Consider the following 19,768-nt stretch of genomic DNA (forward strand, 5'->3'; position numbering starts at 1 on the left):
ACCCCTCAACACCCAATTTCCCCCTCTCCCCCAACCCCTGATGTAACCACTGTCTACTTTCTATTTCTATGAGTTTGACTACTATTTTTCTAATTTTTTTTTTTTTTATTCAACTTTCTTTTTTTTTTTTTTGCAACCACTTGAGATGTAGGATCTTAGTTCACCAACCAGGGATCAAACCCACACCCCCTGCAGTGGAAGCCCAGAGTCTTAACCACCAGACCACCAGGAAAGTCCAAAGGTTGACTACTTTAGATGCCCCCATATAAGTGGAGGGGGCTTCCCTGGTGATGCAGTGGTTAAGAACCCTCCTGCCAATGCAGGAGACGAACGTTCATCCCCTGGGTCGGGAAGATCCCCTGGAGAAGGAAATGGCAATCCACTCCAGTCTTAGTATTCTGGCCTGGGAAATCCCATGGACAGAGAAGCCTGGTGGGCTACAGCCCATGGAGTTGCAAAAGAATGTGACATGACTTAGTGACTAAACAACAATATAAGTGGAATTATACAGTATTTGTATTTTTGTGACTGTCTCATTTCACAGTGTCCTTAAAGTGTATCCATATTATAGCATATGACCAAATTTCCTTTTTTTTTTTATAAATGGCTGAATAATATTCCATTGTATGGATATACTGCATTTTCTTTATCCAGGCATCTCTCAGGGGGTATTTATATTTCATCCATCTCTTGGTTAATGTGAATATTGCCACAGTGACACAGGCTTCCCTGTCCATCACCAACTTCCAGAGTTTGCTCAAATTCATGTCCACCAAGTCAGTGATGCCATCCGACCATCTCATCTTCTGTCATCCCCTTCTCCTCCTGCCTTCAATCTTTCCCAGAATCAGGATCTTTTCCAGTGAGTTGGTTCTTCTAATCAGGTGGCCAAAGTATTGGAGTTTCAGTTTCAGTATCCATCCTTCCAGTGAATATTCCAGACTGATTTCTTTTATGATGGACTGGTTGGATCTCCTTGCAGTCCAAGGGACTCTCAAGAGTCTTCTCCAACACCACAGTTCAAAAGCATCAATTCTTCAGTGCTCAGCTTTCTTTATAGTCCATCTCTCACATCCATACTTGACTACTGGAAAACCATAGCCTTGACTAGACAGACCTTTGTTGGCAAAGTAATGTCTCTGCTTTTTATTATGCTATCTAGGTTGGTCATAGCTTTTCTTCCAAGGAACAAGCATCTTTTAATTTCATGGCTGCAATCACCATCTGCACTGACTTTGGAGCCCAAAAAAATAAAGTCTGTCACTATTTCCATTGTTTCCCCTTCTATTTGCCATGAAGTGATGAGACCAGATGCCTGATCTTAGTTTTTTGAAAGTTGAGTTTTAAGTCAGCTTTTTCACTTTCCTCTTCCTTTCATCAAGAGGCTCTTTAGTTCCTTTTCACTTTCTGCCATAAGGGTGGTGTCATCTACATATCTGAGGTTATTGATATTTCTCCCGGCAATCTTGATTCCAGCTCGTGCTTCATCCAGCCCAGCATTTCACATGATGTACGCTGCATGTTAAATAAGCAGGATGACAATATGCAGCCTTGACGTACTCCTTTCCCAATTTGGAGCCAGTCCATTATTCCATGTCCAATTCTAACTGTTGCTTCTTGACCTGCATACAGATTTCTCAGGAGGCAGGTAAGATGGTCCCATCTCTTTAAGAATTTTCCATAGTTTGTTGTGGTCCACACAGTCAAAGGCTTTAGCATAGTCAATAAAGCAGAAGTAGATGTTTTTCTGGAACACTCTTGCTTTTTTGATGATCCAGCAGATGTTGTCAATTTGATCTCTGGTTCCTCTGCCTTTTCTAAATCCAGCTTAAACATCTGGAAATTCTTGGTTCATGTACTGTTGAAGCCTGGCTTCAAGAATTTTGAGCATTGCTTTGCTAACGTGTGAGATGAATGCAATTTTGTAGCAGTTTGAACATTCTTTGGCATTGCCTTTCTTTGGGATTGGAATGAACACTGACCTTTTGCAGTCCTGTGGCCACTGCTGAGTTTTCTAAATTTGCTGGCATGTTGAGTGCAACACTTTAACAGCATCATCTTTTAAGATTTGAAATAGTGTGTTACAGAATATATTCTAGCTACTGTACTGCCCCATACAGCAGCCACTAATCTTGTGTAGTTATTTATATTGAAATTAATTAGGATTAACTAAAATATATAATTCATTTGCTTAGGTATACTAGCCACATTTCAGATATTCAGTGACTACTGAACATGGCAGTTATACAACATTTCCATCATCACAGAAAGTTCTGTTAGTGTTACAGCTCATCACTTAGGTCACTGTTGATGAAGATCTAAAATACTACCAGTCCATACAGCTGGCTTTCTGAAACTTACTTGAAATGTCCTCTTAGTTATATCAGATCAGATCAAATCAGTCGCTCAGTCGTGTCCAACTCTTTGCGACCCCATGAATCGCAGCACGCCAGGCCTCCCTGTCCAACACCAACTCCCGAAGTTCACTGAGACTCACGTCCATCGAGTCAGCGATGCCATCCAGCCATCTCATCCTCTGTTGTCCCCTTCTCCTCCTGCCCCCAATCCTTCCCAGCATCAGAGTCTTTTCCAATGAGTCAACTCTTCGCATGAGATGGCCAAAGTACTGCAGTTTCAGCTTTAGCATCATTCCTTCCAAAGAAATCCCAGGGCTGATCTCCTTCAGAATGGACTGGTTGGATCTCCTTGCAGTCCAAGGGACTCTCAAAGAGTCTTCTCCAACACCTCAGTTCAAAAGCATCAATTCTTTGGCGCTCAGCCTTCTTCACAGTCCAACTCTCACATCCATACATGACCACAGGAAAAACCATAGCCTTGACTAGCCGGACCTTTGTTGGCAAAGTAACGTCTCTGCTTTTGAATATGCTCTCTAGGTTGGTCATAACTTTCCTTCCAAGGAGTAAGCGTCTTTTAATTTCATGGCTGCAGTCACCATCTGTAGTGATTTTGGAGCCCAGAAAAATAAAGTCTGAAATCAATAAATACTTCAATTGTCCAGTCTCCAAATCTCCTGCAGAGAAGTATGTTTTAGGCCCAGCATTTTCTAAAACTCTTCTGTTGATGCTATAGGCAAGAGAGTTTAGTGACCAAATACACTTGAAAAACATCAAAGAACATTAAATATAGTTCCTGCATACAGTAAAACTGTTCAAATCTCAGTATGTTAATGAGGGACTTCCCTGGGTCCAGTAGTTATGACGTCACCTTCCAGTGCAGAGAGTGCAAGTTCGGTCCCTGGTCAGGGAGCTAAGATCCTACATACTCTATGGCCAAAAACCCAAAGCATGATATAGAAGCAATATTGTAACCAATTCAATAAAGACTTTTTTAAATGGTCTAAAAAAAATTCTTTTAAAAAATATGTTGATGGAGTAATTACGACAGGGCAGTGTTTCCCAGACTTCTTTATTGATGGAATTCTCTCACCCCAGAGCATCTTACAGGACTTTACTGCTCTATTTATATAATTTGTTCAGAGTCTTTTTATTTCTCCCAACATAATCAGGCACAAGACAGGACATACATTTCCCTGTTGCAGGCGTGCAATTTCATAATATTGGCAGATCTGCACACTATCAGATGACTTCTGTGGCAATTTGGTTATTTTGTTATTTGATTTGATTATCTTTAGAAATGTTCAGGCCAACCAATATGAAATGACTATGGCTTCCTTTTTGCTTGTTTCAAACCTGACTGCTCTCCAATCATTACACGTCCCTCATGATTCCCAAGAGATTTCAGCTGCTAATGTATTGTGTTGGCCAAAAAGTTCATTAGAATTTTTCCATAAGGTGCTATAGAAAATCCCAAAGGAACTTTTTGGCCAGCCCAGTGATTGCACACTTCAGTTCACTGATGAATGCTAATATATCCATTGTGGGACTTCAGAGATTTATTTTTAAGAGAAATTCTAGTTTAGAATACTTTTAGATTATACTTGCAAAGACAGTACAGATTTCCTGTGTATCTCATACCCAGTTTTCCTAATTGTTAACATCTTAAATTTGTCACAACTGATAAACCGGTATTAATCCATTATCATTCATTAAGGTCTATATTCATATTACCTTATTTTTTATCTAAAGGCCTTTTTCTGTTCCAGGATCTCATCTAGGGTATCATAATACATATAATCATAATCTCTTTAGACTGTGAACAGTTTCCTAGTCTTTCTTTGTTTTCGATGATCTTGACAGTTTAGAGGAATACTGGTCAGATTTTTTGCAGAATGTCCTTCAATACGGATTTGTCTAATCTCTTTTCATGATTACATGGGGCTTGTAGGTTTGGGAAGGAAAAGCACAAAGATAAAACCATTCTCATCACATCTATCAAGGCAAACTTCTATCAGTGTGACTTATCACTGGTGATGTTCTAGGATTGATTTTTATGCCTCCAATTCATATGGTCCCCTCTAGACTGCTCCTTCTGAATTCTAGATTGAGTTTCCACTTTCCCACCACAAATTGCTTTTGTCTATCTTTCTGGTGATGAATTTTTTTTTTTAACATGATGAATGCATCTATTATAAGCCCAGTGTTTGGACAAGTTGAATAGCTTGCTTAAAAAAATAGTTGTCCACCTTAAACAGTTATGCAGTTGATAGATTATAATCTTGTGGATCTGAAGACCTTTATACAGAAGATGTTTTTTCCTCCCCTGAGCCACTCAGTTAGGGTCTGTGACTACTTCTTAGTTGCAGTGTGTACTAAACAATCTGTAGTAAATGTGTACAATCATATTAATTTCGGACAAGGCCATGCTGAGATTAAACTGCTCTCTGAATTTTTCTTCACCAAAAATAGTTTTATTTTAGCTCATTTACATTAGGTCCTTCTAATGTGCATTATTGACTCAAAACTCATTTGTAAGTGAAAGTTATTTCCTGAAAAATATCCTTTTAGAGTAGCAGTTCTCAAAGTTAGCTGCATGTCAATTATAATCAGTTGGGGAGTTTTTAAAAATACTCATCAACACAACATTATAAAGCAATTAGCCTCCAATTAAAAAAGAAATTTAAAAGGTTGTCAAAATGCAACGTCGCCTCTTCCCCCCAAAAAATACTGATGCTGGGCCCTGCTCCAGATTTTCATTTAATTTGTGCCAAAATGTGGCCTGGGGATCCTTAAACCATTCAAATCAGGGGTTGAGAACCAGTGTTGTAAAGGATTGGTTCTCAACCTTGACTTGTATTAAGATGACTTATAGAGTTTCCAGTTACATTCTCTGGGGGACATGCTCAGAGTACCAAGCTTTTAACAATCATCTCAGGCAATTTTGGCTTCCCTGGTGGCTCAGATGGTAAAACAATCTGCCTGCAATGCAGGAGACCCAGGTTCAATCCCTGGATTGGAAAGATCCCCTGGAGAAGGAAATGGCAACCCACTCCACTATGCTTGCCTGGAGAATCCCATAGACAGAGGAGTCTGGTGGGCTACAGTCCATGGGGTCACAAAAATTTGGACACGACTGAGTGCTGAAGAATTGATGGTTTTGAACTGTGGTGTTGAAGAAAACTCTTGAGAGTCCCTTGGACTGCAAGAGATCCAACCAGTCCATCCTAAAGGAGATCAGTCCTGAGTGTTCATTGGAAGGACTGGTGTTGAAACCAAAACTCCAATACTTTGGCCACCTGATGCAAAGAGCTGACTCGTTTGAAAAGACCCTGATGCTGGGAAAGATTGAAGGCAGGAGGAGAAGGGGACGACAGAGGATGAGATGGTTGGATGGCATCACTGACTCAACGGACATGAGTTTGAGTAGACTCTGGGAGTTGGTGATGGACAGGAAGGCCTGGTGTGCTGCAGTCAAGGACATGACTGAGTGACTGAACTGAGCAACTAACACACTCAAATACACTCAAGCAATTTCAACAAATAGCCAAGGTGGAGAGCCACTGATTTTTGATCTGAAATTCCTCCAAAATTTCTTCTTGGAGTAGTTCTTCTATTTGGGAAATACTCTATAGTTATTTTGCCAGGTCTGGTCTCAAAAGTTTGGGGTTAGCATGACTTCCCTTTTTACAGACAAGAACACCGGGCTCAGAGTGTTGTACAGAAGCAGGACAGCCGCCCACTTCTGCTCAGCAGTCCCTAGTTAGCCCAGCTGTTCCCCCACACCTGATTAAAGATAGACATCTTCCTCTTCCCTTCTTCAAATCAGTTAAATGAGAAGGGCACAGGAATCAGTGCCTCTCTTAAAACAAAAGGCTGTGATTGCCAAACCAATTGAATGAATGTGGAAGTGTTTACAAGTGAATTATATCATTGCAAATGAAGATGGACAAGGTCCAAGTGTCTGTACACCCACATCCCTCAAACACATGGTTTTGTGGCAAACCAGGGGGTCTTTGTGCACTGCTATGATTTAACATTTTCTAGGAGATGAAATAGGAATTGAATATGAATAGAGCTTGCTGTCATGGGCTTTTTCTGCCTTAATGGCAAACAAAAGATAAAATCCAGGCTCCCCCTCCCCTTGCTGTTTGGTTTTCTGCCTTGACACAATGAGAATAAAAATGTCCCTAGCCAAGATCTCGTGGGACATTGTCCTGTTTCAGCTTCGCTTTTGTCAAATCATTAAGCCAGAGTTTTCCTGTCATGATTTCATCTGATTATTTTTAATTAAAACTCCGTGCATGGTAATTTCTCTCCTGCTCCAGTATTTACAAGTTTCAAATATTTGTAGACTGTTATCAGACCAGTTCCTCCTCAGCAGTTGCTTAGCCTAACTCTACACATTTAGTTTCTCAAATCGTGTTTTTGAGGTTGGGCTTTCTCTGCCATAATCATTTTTTGGTCTCATTAACTGTCATTTTCCTCAGCCAGCTCTCATTCTGTGGTTTCATCATTCCTCTTCCTCTTTTGGTGACAACTTCCAAATTCATTGTCATTGGCTGGGTTCACGAGTATACTGTTTACTGGGAAGATTGCACGAACACCGGAAGTATACCTCGTTCAGGAGTTTGCCACCTTCTGCCCAATTCAGAATTTGTTTTGATCTTGTCTATTAATAATTAATACAACTTCTACTTTTGTGTGAGCCTTGAAATATTTGGAACTGTCCAAATATACTCCCAGTATACTTGGGACATGCCCAATATACTTGGTCTATGTTTTACCAGTTTCTAAACCAGTCATATGTTTTGCAGGAATAGAAACGCTAAACAATCATTTTATGATGATTCAGCTTTGTTCATTTTCAGTCTTAATTGTATTCTATTGTTCCTTAAAAGTTGATTGAAATTTATTTTAATGAAGAAAGAAGTGTGTGCAAAGTCCCTGTGCTGAGGGTGTTCACATCATGTTAGGAGTTTTCTGAGACCGTGTTGTTACAAACAATGGAGATGCTGGTAATTCTGTCACTTTATAAGGAAGAACATGTGGACCCTCCCAACTCCTTCTCCACAGTGGTGTACTCTGCACTGTTACTGATGATATCATCCAGGCCTCAGGCTGACCCATGGGGTTCCCGTGTTCCTGTCTCCTTAGTGCATCTTAAGTACTGATACGCAGGAGTTAAGTCCCTTTTATAAATATGTCTACTCATTTTTTTCCCTTTCTTCTCATTGAATACCCTCACATGGCTCCTAAATAGTGGTTGTTTGCTTCCCTCTTACTCTCTCTTTTAATTCAGACTCTTTCCCTTAGTCTGCTGCTGCTGCTGCTGCTAAATCGCTTCAGTCATGTCTGACTCTGTGCGACCCCATAGACGGCAGCCCGCCAGGTTCCCCCATCCCTGGGATTCTCCAGGCAAGAACATTGGAGTGGGTTGCCATTTCCTTCTCCAGTGCATGAAAGTGAAAAGTGAAAGTGAAGTCGCTCAGTCGTGTCCAACTCTTAGCAACCCCATGGACTGCAGCCTACCAGGCTCCTCCGTCCATGGGATTCTCCAGGCAAGAGTAGTGGAGTGGGGTGCCAATGCCTTCTCTGCCCTAGTCTAACAGGCATGTATATAGTACATACTTGACTTTGAAGTCAAGTGCACCTGGGGACAAATAAGGCAAGTTATTGTATCACCAAAGGGAAATTATTTAGCCTTTCTGAACTAAATCGGTCTCGTTGTAAAATAGATATGATGCTGGATCCTCATTGGGTTGGTGTAAGCACTACATGAGAGGATAAACTTGGAGTTCCTAGTATGTAACACTCCATGGGAACTCAGTACGGGCTTCTTGGGGTTACGGCTGTCAATCCTATCACTGGGGCGCTCACTCATTGTACTGCTCCCCAAGTACAGGGTCTTCACTTTCTCCTACCCCTTCAGACTTCTCTGTATCTCAAGTCTTACGGGTACTTTTAAAACCCTGTTAACATCTGTCCTTTGTGTTCTCCGAAACTATGAAGAGAGGGTTCCAATGCTATTGGAAACCATGTCAGAATCAACTACAGTTCCCTCCTGGCAATTAGCTGGTCATCTGTAGAGTCCACTGTCCCGGGCTGAGTACTGATGAGAAAACAGCCTACCTCCCTCCCTCGGCAAGGAGGTGGTTATCGATTGTGAAACTGCAGAGGGCTAGTGCTGTGAGCGTTCCAAATAATTTTGGAGTTCGTTACATGGCTGTTTCTTTGAAAAGGCCGAAATTTGTATCCAACAGGGAAATATTTGATGAAAATACGGTAATATCATGGATTGGCTTAAGTGTGGTGGCTGGGAGCTTCCAGCTGAATGATTGAATCTTCCAACAAAACTCTAAAATGGAATCTGGAAGGAGAAATAGGAATGAAAATCTCTGGGGAAAAGGGAAGGCAAAAGAAAGTGGAAAGCAAGAAAGGGCTTTAAAATGACATGCTGAAATAGAACCAGACTGAGGAGAGCATGGAAATGTGAGATTACCCAGATTGACACCTTGAGTGGAAATGAGGAGCAGTGGCTACTCGGGCAGCAGGACTTGAATGAGAAATTGCAGGGGACTGATTTGGCTGCCAAACAGGGAAATAAAAAAACCCGTCAAGTGAATGAGAATCAAGTTAAAGATTGTACCTGAAGGCTCTGATGATGCTGTTAAACCCAAGCTTTTATCTGGAAAAGCCCTCAGATCACTGAGTGCTTTAGAACGTGAGATAAGGTCCCTAACCAACATGAAGCCATGACTTCATGAACTCCTCACTAGAAAAAGAGTATGTCTTTTCATTTCTTCACCCTTGAAACTCAGTGTGGGTATATGACAAATGCAGGGGACCAGGAAAGACAAATCCTGATGGGGAGATGGAAAGAGGCTAAAGGGTTAGCTTGGATTGAATGGAAGAAATCTCCCTCACTTTGAAGGATTGGATTTAGAAAAATGTTCTACATGTAAACTGGATCTGGCTTTTCAGACAGCTTGCTTATTAATCAGTAGTGCACAAAGGCCCTTTGCCATCTGCCGGCCCCCAGGAGAGGGGCGATATGTGCACACGTGTGTGCATGTGACAGTCCCAGAGGACGCTGCAAGGACAGTAACGGCACTCAACATGTAGATTGCGTTTCATACTTTTTCAAGGGCCTTTATAATCATTAATTCTTAATCCTTTATCCCTGCCTCAAGCTGGAGTTAACAGCCTTTATTCTCTCCATTTACAAAGCATGAACATGAAACAGAAGTTTGACCGTGGGCCCAAGATCAGAGTGAGACGATGATGTTAGGCCAAACCTGACTTTTCTTAGAGTGCAGACCACAGCGTTGGGAAAAACAACACCATCGCCTGTTGCTAGTGTGCCTCGGAGCACGAAACCAGCGTGCTTCTGTTCCCCCTCGTGGTTAATGCTGTTCTTTAGCTGTCTCCCCAAATCACAGCAGTCAGATGAGTGCCCGGCCGTGTCCCTAAATGAGTCTGTGAACGGCACTGGATGTACTTTATTTATTTTGACCACACCATGTAGCACGTGGGATCTTAGCTCTCTGACCAGGGACTGAATCCATGTCCCTTGCATTTGGAAGCACAGAGTCTTAACCAATGGATAGCCAGGGAAGTCCCTGAATACACTTTAAAAGGAGTGGTCTTGACCTTCACCTGCTATAAAAAAACTAAAACTACCACGTCCCTGCCAGAGATCTATTTTGCAACCAGATTTTTCAGGCATGTATTTAGGGAAAGGTTCTCTGGAGAACTCCATGGACTGTATAGTACATGGGGTTGCAAGAGTCAGACATTACTAAGCGACTGTCACTTTCTCTTTTACTTTATTATCCTAAATTTAATATTGTAATTTATATCCACTCATAAACTCTACAATAAAAACATAAAAGACCTCCCTCCTCCTTCATATGAGGTACAGGAATGTATCAAGTGTAGGTCTCCAAGGCACAGTGTTGTTTATGAAGAGCAGTTAATGTTGTGTACTAACATCTTAAAGTCTGGTCCTTGAATCCTAGGTGGATTTGACTGGAGTTCTTAACTAACATAATCCAATTTTTATGAAAGGAAGAATATGGAGGACTTTTCTATAAGACTGATGGAAAAACTTAAGTGTTTTTCTAGAAACCAAGAATATCTGATCCGATTCATCAAGGAAACAAAAATCCTGTAAATGTCAGAAAGATGTTACACACTGGAAAACCCCTTTGGTCAAATTCATCTAAAGAAGGTGCTATTTGTAGGTGACTTTTCAGCAAGTCTGTCAAAAGCTTCCTGCTACAGATAAAAATTCAATAACCTTTCACTGGGGAAGCGCCACAATTATCACTCATTTAAAAGCAGTCCCTCTAATAGAGTATTTTATCATGCTGGACAGTCTCTGCATTGTTCATTATTTAGTGTTTGCTAAGCTGATGGCACTTCCACAGCACTTTTCTTATCTCTCCTTCTTCAGAATTGGATTTTATATTTCCGAACCAGTCAGATATGACAAGTCATTTTCTTCCCTCTTGTCTTTTAAGAAACTCAAAACTTGATTTCTTCTTTTTTTTTTTTTTCCCCAACAATCACCACTTAAAGATTAAAGTTATGGGAAATGTCTGTATTAACTAGCATTGGGACACGCAGTGGAAGGCTATTGCATTTTAATTGCAGTGGGGGGGTTCCTCTTTTCTTTGTGGTTCTTTTTATTGTCCAATATTTGTGTATTCTGTGGCTCTGTAGAGCCTCATTCTTCTAAAACACACAGCGCGTGGCAAAGATGAGGTATTAGGAAATCTGATGTTGCTCGAAGACAAGGTATTATCAGAACTGCTGTATTACTGAACCTCAGGAAAGGAGGTGATAAGCTGTGTAAGTGGGTCTCTGTATATGAAGATTGTCTTTATATGAGAAACTTACTGAAAGGAAAATGATAAATCATTAGCCTAACACCTGGGGGGGAATGCCAGTTCAAACAATATCTCTTTCTATGTATAGCTCATTATTGAGAATCTTAACATTTTAAATCTGAAAAACTTCAGTGGTTCCAAGTGATTGATTTTTTTTTTTTTTAAAATGTGTTGTCTTTAATCTAAGCTTTGGACCTGATCCACAGCACATACTCTTAGGTGTTTACATTTTATCCCGGGTTTTTATCTTGGCCACTGTCCTGAAATAGTTCTATTTTCAAATTAAGATCAGGTCTCTTCTCTTTATAATGGGAAATCACTGGGAGATTTAGGCAAGGCGTCCTGAACAAAGGATCAGAATAAAGTGGACACATATGTTCTTACTTTATTGGAAACTCTTTTCTTGAGCCTACTGAGGACCTGTCCATTTCCTCCAAGGGTTTCTCTTATACAATTTTTAGGAAAATATAAAACTTCACTCAAGAAATGATGACAAGATTTTTGACCTTTTCTGCTACAGTCTTCAAATACTGGTGTCAGAATACTGAGAAAGATTGTGTAGAGAGAAACTCTCCCAGAAATATTAATTTTAAGACTTACGCATTATGATTGTAAGTATGAAAACAGAAATAACATCAGAGTCTTTTCTCATACACTGATTATAAAGGCCACCCTTTGGATCGGCTTTATGAAAAAAAAAATATATATATATATATTTGCTCAAACTTTACCCAGAGAGAGATGTTCCGAACTTTTATCATGTCTGCTTCTGAGAGAGGGAATGTGACGAAAAATCCACCAGCGTTATTATGTGTGTAAAGGTACCGCAAGCCCAATTAACGCATTTGCTCAAGCCAACAGCCTTTGGGCTTTTCACAGGAATCTTGGAAGTGTGGTAGGGAAACGCCCCCACACCAGAGTTCTGCATATGCTGCTGGGTCTGCCTCGCTCCGGGAAGCAGAGCAGGGGTCACTGACAGACAGATGGCTGTCCCAAGCGCCACAGTGGCCGGAAACTCCTCCCACCACCTCCTGTTTCCCCAAACAAGCGGACAGAGATGGCTTTCTTCCACACCATGCCCAGACTCTCTCTCCCCCCGGACCCAACCCTACCATGGAATATGGAGGCAAGACCGACATCTAATGTTACAGTCCAGCCTTATTTCTCTTCTCGGCACCAACATAACAGAGGAACATGGCCATGGCCTCGAGCCTGGACAGGGCACTTTTAACATCATCGATGGTGTTGTCTATGTTCTAAATCCCTCGCAGTAGCAGTCCCCACTACCTTGGCACCAGGGGATGGTTTTGTGGAAGACCATTTTTCCACGGACCAAGGAGGGAGGGGATGGTTTCAGGATGATTCAGGTGCATTACATTTATGTGCACTTTATTTCTATTGTTATTACATCAGGTCCACCTCAGATCACCAGGCATTAGATCCTGGAGGTTGGGAACCCCTGCCTCACCCCTGCCTTTGAGGATCAAGTCAACTACTTTATGCATGACACTTGATCTAGTGCCTACCATACAGTGATCTTTCAATAAATGGCAGTTTTTTCCCTTCTGTTTCTTCTCCCTTTAAACTCACTTCCTCATTCTTAGCCATCCCTGTAAGAGTATTTCATTTCTGACTCTCTCATTTTACTGTCCATGTTTCCCCATGATGGAACTCAGTGTGAAATGCCCGAGTCTGCCTCTAGTTTTTCCCCTTCTCCTGTCCTTCCTGCTGATAACTGGGCCTACTTGTCTACTCGATTATTTAATTTCACCATCAAGGAATCTTTGGTGCCTTGCGTTTGAAATTCGACTTTGAGCACTTAAGTTTAACAGCCTTCTAAGATCCATGTGGCCCTTGAACTCTGGCACAGGGTATGTTTATTCAGAGCCACAGTGAGTGAAATTTAAGATTAAACCTCCACTCTCATTAAATGACTTTCTCTGTAAACTTGTACTTTTTAATCAGGAGGTATGAAAATGAAGGAGCTGTGCAATTTTAATAAAAACTGTAACAAAATGACAGTCCGTCCAGCACAGGTCCAGTAGGAGCTCTGAAGCTTTGAGCCTTTTAGAAGCATCAAAGGGTTCTGTGTTCAACTGCCTCTCTTGTTAATTAGGGATTAACTTGAACATGTCTCATTGAGTTGATTATTCATATGGACTTTTTTCAGTAAGATATCTTATACATTGTTTTATTAAAAAAAAGATTAAAAGTGAAAGTGAAGTCTCATAATTGTGTCGAAATCTTTGTGACCCCATGGACTATAGCCTGCCAGGCTTCTCAGTCCATGGGATTTTCCAGGCAAGAATACCAGAGCACGTTGCTGTTTCCTTCTCCAGGGGATCTTCCCAACCCAGGGATCAAACCCAGGTCTCCTGCATTGCAGGCAGACTTTTTACCATCTGAGTCACCAGGGAAGCCCCCCAAAAAAACATAATAACTAAAGACGATTAAATATCTTAGTAGCCCTGAATATCCCTAGGAAGGTGAACGAGATACTGACACTTCAGTAATACCAGAAAGAGTGAAAATTTTAAAATAAATAAATATGCATTAATTTAAAACATCTGCCATAACTTAAACTAAAATTTTATTAACTATATTCCGTGCGTGCATGCTAAGTTGCTCAGTTATATCTTACTCTTTGGGACCATATGGACTGTAGCGCCCCCAGGCTCCTCTCTCCATGGGATTCTCCAGGCTAGAAATACTGGAGTGGGTTGCCATTTCCTTCTCTGGGGATCTTCCCAACCCAGAGATCGAACCTGAGTCTCTGTGTCTCCTGCATTGGCAGGTGAGTTCTTTACCACTAGCACCACCTGGGAAATTTTATTAACTGTATTCTGTAGTATTCAGTAAAATTCTGATGGCAAAGTATAACCAAGTCCAAATTTTTGGACTTTTTCTTGTAAGGATCTAAAGGAGTTCAAGCCATTCTGGGATTTAGATTAAGATTTAGATTAAGAATTTTCCTGCTAATTGAGGTATAGTTGATACGCAATGTTGTGTTAATTTCTGCTATACAGCAAAGTGATTCAGTTATCAGTTCAGTTCAGTTCAGTCGCTCAGTCGAGTGCGACTCTTTGCGACCCCATGTACCACAGCACGCCGGGCCTCCCTGTCCATCACAAACTCCTGGAGTTTACCCAACCACATGTCCATTGAGTTGGTGATGCCATCCAACCATCTCATCCTCTGTCGTCCCCTTCTCCTCCCACCCTCAATCTTTCTCAGCATCAGGGTCTTTTCAAATGAGTCATTTATAAATACATATAAAAAATATATATATATATTTACGTACTTTCTTTTTTTTATAATATTCTTTTCCATTATGCCTTATCATGAGATTTTGAGCATAGTTCCCTGTTCTATACAATAGGACCTTGTTGTATATCCATTCAATATATAATAGTTTGCATCTGCTGATCCCAGACTCCCAATTCATCCTTCCCCTACAGTTTCTGCCCCTTGGCAACCACATATCTGTTCTCAATGTCTGGGATTCTGTTTCATAGTTCATTTGTGTCATATTTTAGATTCCATATGTAAGTGATATCATATGATATTTGTCTTTCTCTTTCTGACTTACTTCACTTAGTATAATAATCTCTAGGCTTATCCATGTTCCTGCAAATGACATCATATCATCTTTTTAATGACTGAGTAGAATTCCCCTGTATATACCTACCACATCTTCTTTATTTATTCATCTGTTGATCGACATTTAGGTTATTTCCATGTCTTGGCTATTGTGGATAGTGCTGTGAACACAGGGTTGCATGTATCTTTTCAAATTAGAGTTTTGTCTGGTTATATGCTCAGGAGGCAGATTGCTGGATCAACATGAATTTGCAAGTTGTACAGACCCAGAGTGCCCAGCATAGTGGATGAAAATAGATTCCCACCAGGTCGATCACTGCAAAATTGCAGAGCCCTCAGAATAAAGAGAAAGTGCTAAACTGTCTGGGGCAGAGGGGCACAGGAGAGGTTTTAGAGAATCAAGAAGCAGAAAATTACTCCTCAAAGGTAACACCAGAAGCTAGAACACAATAGAAAAATACCTTCAGATTTTGAGAAAAATTATTTCCAACCAAGAATTATATACTTAGTCACACTACCAGTTCAGTGTGAGGGAAAAAGAAAACCTTTTCAGACACACGTAGTCTCAAAAAAACGTACTTTCCATGCCGCCTTCCTCAGAATCTACCAAACTAAAAGAGTTTACCTGAAAAATAGAAAGTCATAGTACACAAGGAATAGAGATTCCAGCACAGAGAAAGAGCCCAAAAATGATCATGGCAGGAGGTGCCAAGATGGCAACAGGCATAGAGAGTAACTCGCCCCCAGAGGAACGGTTCAGAAGGTTGCAGGAGAGATTTGTTCAAGTAGGTGATGTTGATAGGAAACCCAATATGTTTTGATGTATTGAGAGAGAAGTATTTGAGGCTCAACAATCTCTTAAGTACAAAAAGACTAAGCAAACAAATAACAAGATTGTTATTAGCGCCAGAGAAAACACACCTATTGTGCAAGGGGAAAACGTGGCCTACTGCATGGCCCTAGATGCCAGTAGCGTTTAGAGAGTAAAAGAGCTGGCTTGAAACTAAATATTAAAAGACCTGAGATCATGGTATCCAGCCCCATTACTTCATGGCAGATAGAAGGGGGAAAAGTGGAAGTAGTGACAGAGTTCCTTTTTTTGGGCTCTAAAATCACTGCAGATGGTGACTGCAGCCGTGAAATCAGAAGCCAGTTGCTTCTTGGCAGGAAAGCTATGGCAAACCTAGACATTGTGCTGAAAAGCAGAGACATTACTCTACCAACAAAGGTCCATACAGTCAAGGCTATGGTCCTCCCAGTGGTCACGTATGGTTGTGAGAGCTGGACTGGACAGAAGGCAGAGTGCAAAAGAACTGATGCCTTCAAACTGTGGTGCTGGAGAAGACTCCTGAAAGTCGCTTAGACAGCAAGGAGATCAAACCAGTCAGTTTTAAGGGAAATCAACCCTGAATGCTCGTTATAAGGTCTGATGGCCAAAGCTAAAGCTCCAGTATTTTGGTCATCTGATGCTCACAGCCAACTCATTGGAAAAGTCGCTGATGCTGGGAAAGATTGAGGGCAGAAGGAGAAGAGGGCGTCGGAGGATGAGATGACTGGATGGCATCACCAATGCAATGGACATGCACTTGGGCAAACTTCAGGAGTTGGTGAGGGACAGGGAGGCCTGGAGTGCTGCAGTCCATGGGATCACAGTCAGACCCAACTGGGCAACTGAACAAAACGACAGTAACATGAAATACTGATCTAGCCACAGTTATGAGACAGTAGTGGGAAGAGATACGCGTATGTGCAGGAAGTTAAGTCCTCATCTTTCTTAGTGGGTGCCCTCTTAGTGGGAGGGCAACAAACACCTGAACATTAAAAGTTAAGAAAGTAGCTAAGTAGACAAGTTCTTTATACAGGGATAAGCACTAAGGAAATTGACTAAGATGAAAAAGCTTATAAAACCTACCTGGCTCTTTATGTGCATATCTAGATTTGATTAAAATAAAAAGTGAACTAAAAATTATTACAGTAGCAAAAGTCCTTGCTAGGTCCTCATTTTTAAGTTTTAATCAATTCTACTGAATAATTTACACTATTATATGAGCTTGTTAGGTAGACCCAATCAAAGAAGAGCCTATTGTCCACAAAGTTTCAGTTCATCTTCCTGGGATTCAAAAACGAGAGAAAAGGGAACCTTCCAAATGTCCCTTGGAATCTGGGCTTTGACCATTTCTCCTGTGAAATTTATGGCTAGGTTAACTATGGAATCTGCCCTTGTTCCAAGTACGCTCCACCAAACCCAGCTCTTACCAGAAGAATGTATTTGCTTGGATTTGAATGAGATAAAAGCTCTACTATCTAGCATGTAATAAGTTCCCCAGGAGGCTGCTTCTACATTCTGCCTTGCTCGTGCATGCACCATCTTGACCATGATGTTTTCTGGTTTCATAAGGACTATTAGATAGCTAAAATTAATACGATGCCTAACATAGGCTAGATAGAACTAGTTTCTGCTCATCAGCAATAATTCTATGAGAAATAGTAGAACCCTGATCATTTGACTTGATTTTTTTTTAAGATACAGTGAAAAATTTTAAGTCCTTAAGTTATATGTGCACACATGTATAAATAAATTCACAAGAGAAAAATTGGCAAAGTAATTCAAGTCTGTTCAATATTTAGAGATATAATATTATACCCCCTGTAAGTAATATTATAAATAATTCACTGTTGTTAAGATGTTTCCACAAGCTGTCTGACAGAGTTTTTGAGGCAAATCCCTATATAGTATGATAATCATCCTAGAAGACTTTACTTACCTCAGTTTGCTACCAACAGATTAATCTGGAGAGCCAGATACTTTGCTGTAATAATATTCTGACTGTTAACAGACAAGTGTTTATAGATCAGAACTTGGAGCCTATTGCTTTATGATCAAAACATAAAACTGTTAGTAAAACATTTACCTACATTATAACAAGATTACAGAACATCCAAGATTGACAGGACCTTAATTACCAGTCAGCTCCAATAATGGGAACGCTGCTATTTATCGAGAGTTTTATCATGTGCAAGACACTGTACTGGGAATTATAGAGTAGTGTTTCTAACTTTCATAATGCTGTGAGGCTCAGTGCAGTAGGCAGAATATCACTCCCCTAAAAGTGTCAGCATCTTAATCCCCAAAAGCTGTGAAGATGTTCAGCAAAGGGGAATTAAGATTGCAGATGGGCTTAGCGCTGCTTGTCAGCTTACCTTAAGGTGGGGAAATTATCCTGAATAATCCAGGTGAGCCCAGTGTAATTACAGGGTCCTTAAAAGTGGGAAAGGGAGACATATGAGTAGGCCAGAGTGATACAGTGAGAGACTAAACCTTCTGTTGCTGGCTTTAAAGATGGAGTAAGGGGGCTACAAGCCAAGGAATGCAGACAGCCTCTAGAAGCCTCTGACACCTCAATTTTAGCCCTTTGAGACTTATGTCAGTGAGAGAGTCATTTCCTAGGCAGGTTGATAGGAAATCTAGGGGTCCCCAAGGAGAAAGGGGTCTCAAAATGGAAGAAATAGCCTGCAAGTGTCAGACATTTTTATCTCTCTTAAGCGGCAGGAGGAAACAAACTAGCAATATTTTTTTCCTTCTCTATATAAATTTAAAGGGAGGTTTGTCTTAAAATACTGTATTGCCATAATGACACCTGGTTTCACCTGAAGTTAGCTATTCTTGAGCCTAGAGATAACCAATGCCTTTTTCTTATGGAAAAATGTTTGTCTTAAGCTAGGCTAATGCACTACGCCTTTACCCCAAACTCTGTCTCCAAGTCGGTTCCGCCTCTTGGCCCAGAACCTACTTGACAAACCAGTATGTTATACTCAGATATTGTTCCCCTAATCTATGTAAATGAAACTATTTGTATGGTGGTCTGCCCTTCTTTAAGATTCAAGTTAATTATTTTATGGCCCAGGATAAACCATTTGGTGCCATTCTGAATTTTAAGACATTCCTTTCTTTCATTAACAGACTGCTAGTGACTATGTAACATCCAGCTGAAGACTAGCAGGGGGGTACTCTTTCTGCCCCCTTCTGATGCCTATGTCAGAAGCTTTCTCTATCTCCTTTATACTTTAATAAAACTTTATTACACAAAAGCTGTGAGCGATCAAGCCTCGTCTCTGGCCCCAGATTGAATTCTTCTCCTCCGGGGGCCAAGAATCCCGGTGTATTCGCGTGATTCAACAACAACCTTTCATCAGATTTCTAATCTCTGAAAGTATAAGATAAGAAGTCTGTGTTCCTTTAAGCTACTGCATTCGTAGTCCTTTGACACGGTAGCAATAAGAAACTAATACAGTAAGCATTATTGTCTCTAGTTTTCAAATGATAAAAATAAAGTTCAAAGACTGAGTACCTTCTCTACAAGCATGCAAGTAGTAAGAGGCAAAGCTGGGCTTGGAACCTAGGACAGTGTGATTCCCAGATTTCCCAAGAGCGAATGCTGACATTTCGCTTGGAGTTGTAGCTGACATTTATTGAACACCAGCCAAGAGTGAGGCAGGCCCTGGTCTCAGATCTCCACCGTGCTATCTCATCCTTACAACAACCTATGAGGGACGTGGTGTTACCCTCATTTCTTACAGGACAGAGTTGGGGCTAAGGGAGGTCACAGGGTTTAAATCTGTGCCATCAGACTCTAATGCCCACACTGTCCATCCCAACACCACTTTGCCTTCTTGCAGATGAACAAGAAAACTGAGCACCAACTGGCTGACTGTCGCGAGGTCACACATCAACGTGGGGCTAGAACCCAAGTTACCTCCTGCCTCCCTAAGGCTTCCTCTTCTTGAAGAGTGTACTTAATGTGGAAATATAGGTGGGAAAAAAAAAACCTGAGACAAAGATACTCTAGAGAGCAAAGGGCACATTTGCTGTCTACTTTTTGTTGGTGTAGTTCAGTTTTCTGACGAACTTTACACCTACCT

General features: G+C 40.9%; 1 protein-coding gene across 4 annotated transcripts in view; it reads left to right on the plus strand.

The window, feature by feature from the left end:
• EXOC4 (exocyst complex component 4) overlaps nt 1–19,768 on the plus strand; it is a 791,044-nt gene that overhangs the window by 672,679 nt on the left and 98,597 nt on the right. The window contains exon 16 of one of the 4 annotated variants that reach the window (XM_044947189.2): nt 12,128–13,466. The exons of the other annotated variants lie outside the window; for them this stretch is intronic. Within the exon in view, the coding sequence (XP_044803124.2) occupies nt 12,128–12,147 (20 nt within the window). The 3' untranslated portion in view covers nt 12,148–13,466. Of the gene's footprint in view, nt 1–12,127; nt 13,467–19,768 lie in introns of those variants that run through there. 4 annotated transcript variants of the gene reach the window in all.

Source organism: Bubalus bubalis, chromosome 8, assembly GCF_019923935.1.
Source record: "Bubalus bubalis isolate 160015118507 breed Murrah chromosome 8, NDDB_SH_1, whole genome shotgun sequence".
In the NCBI taxonomy this organism is placed as follows: domain Eukaryota; kingdom Metazoa; phylum Chordata; class Mammalia; order Artiodactyla; family Bovidae; genus Bubalus; species Bubalus bubalis.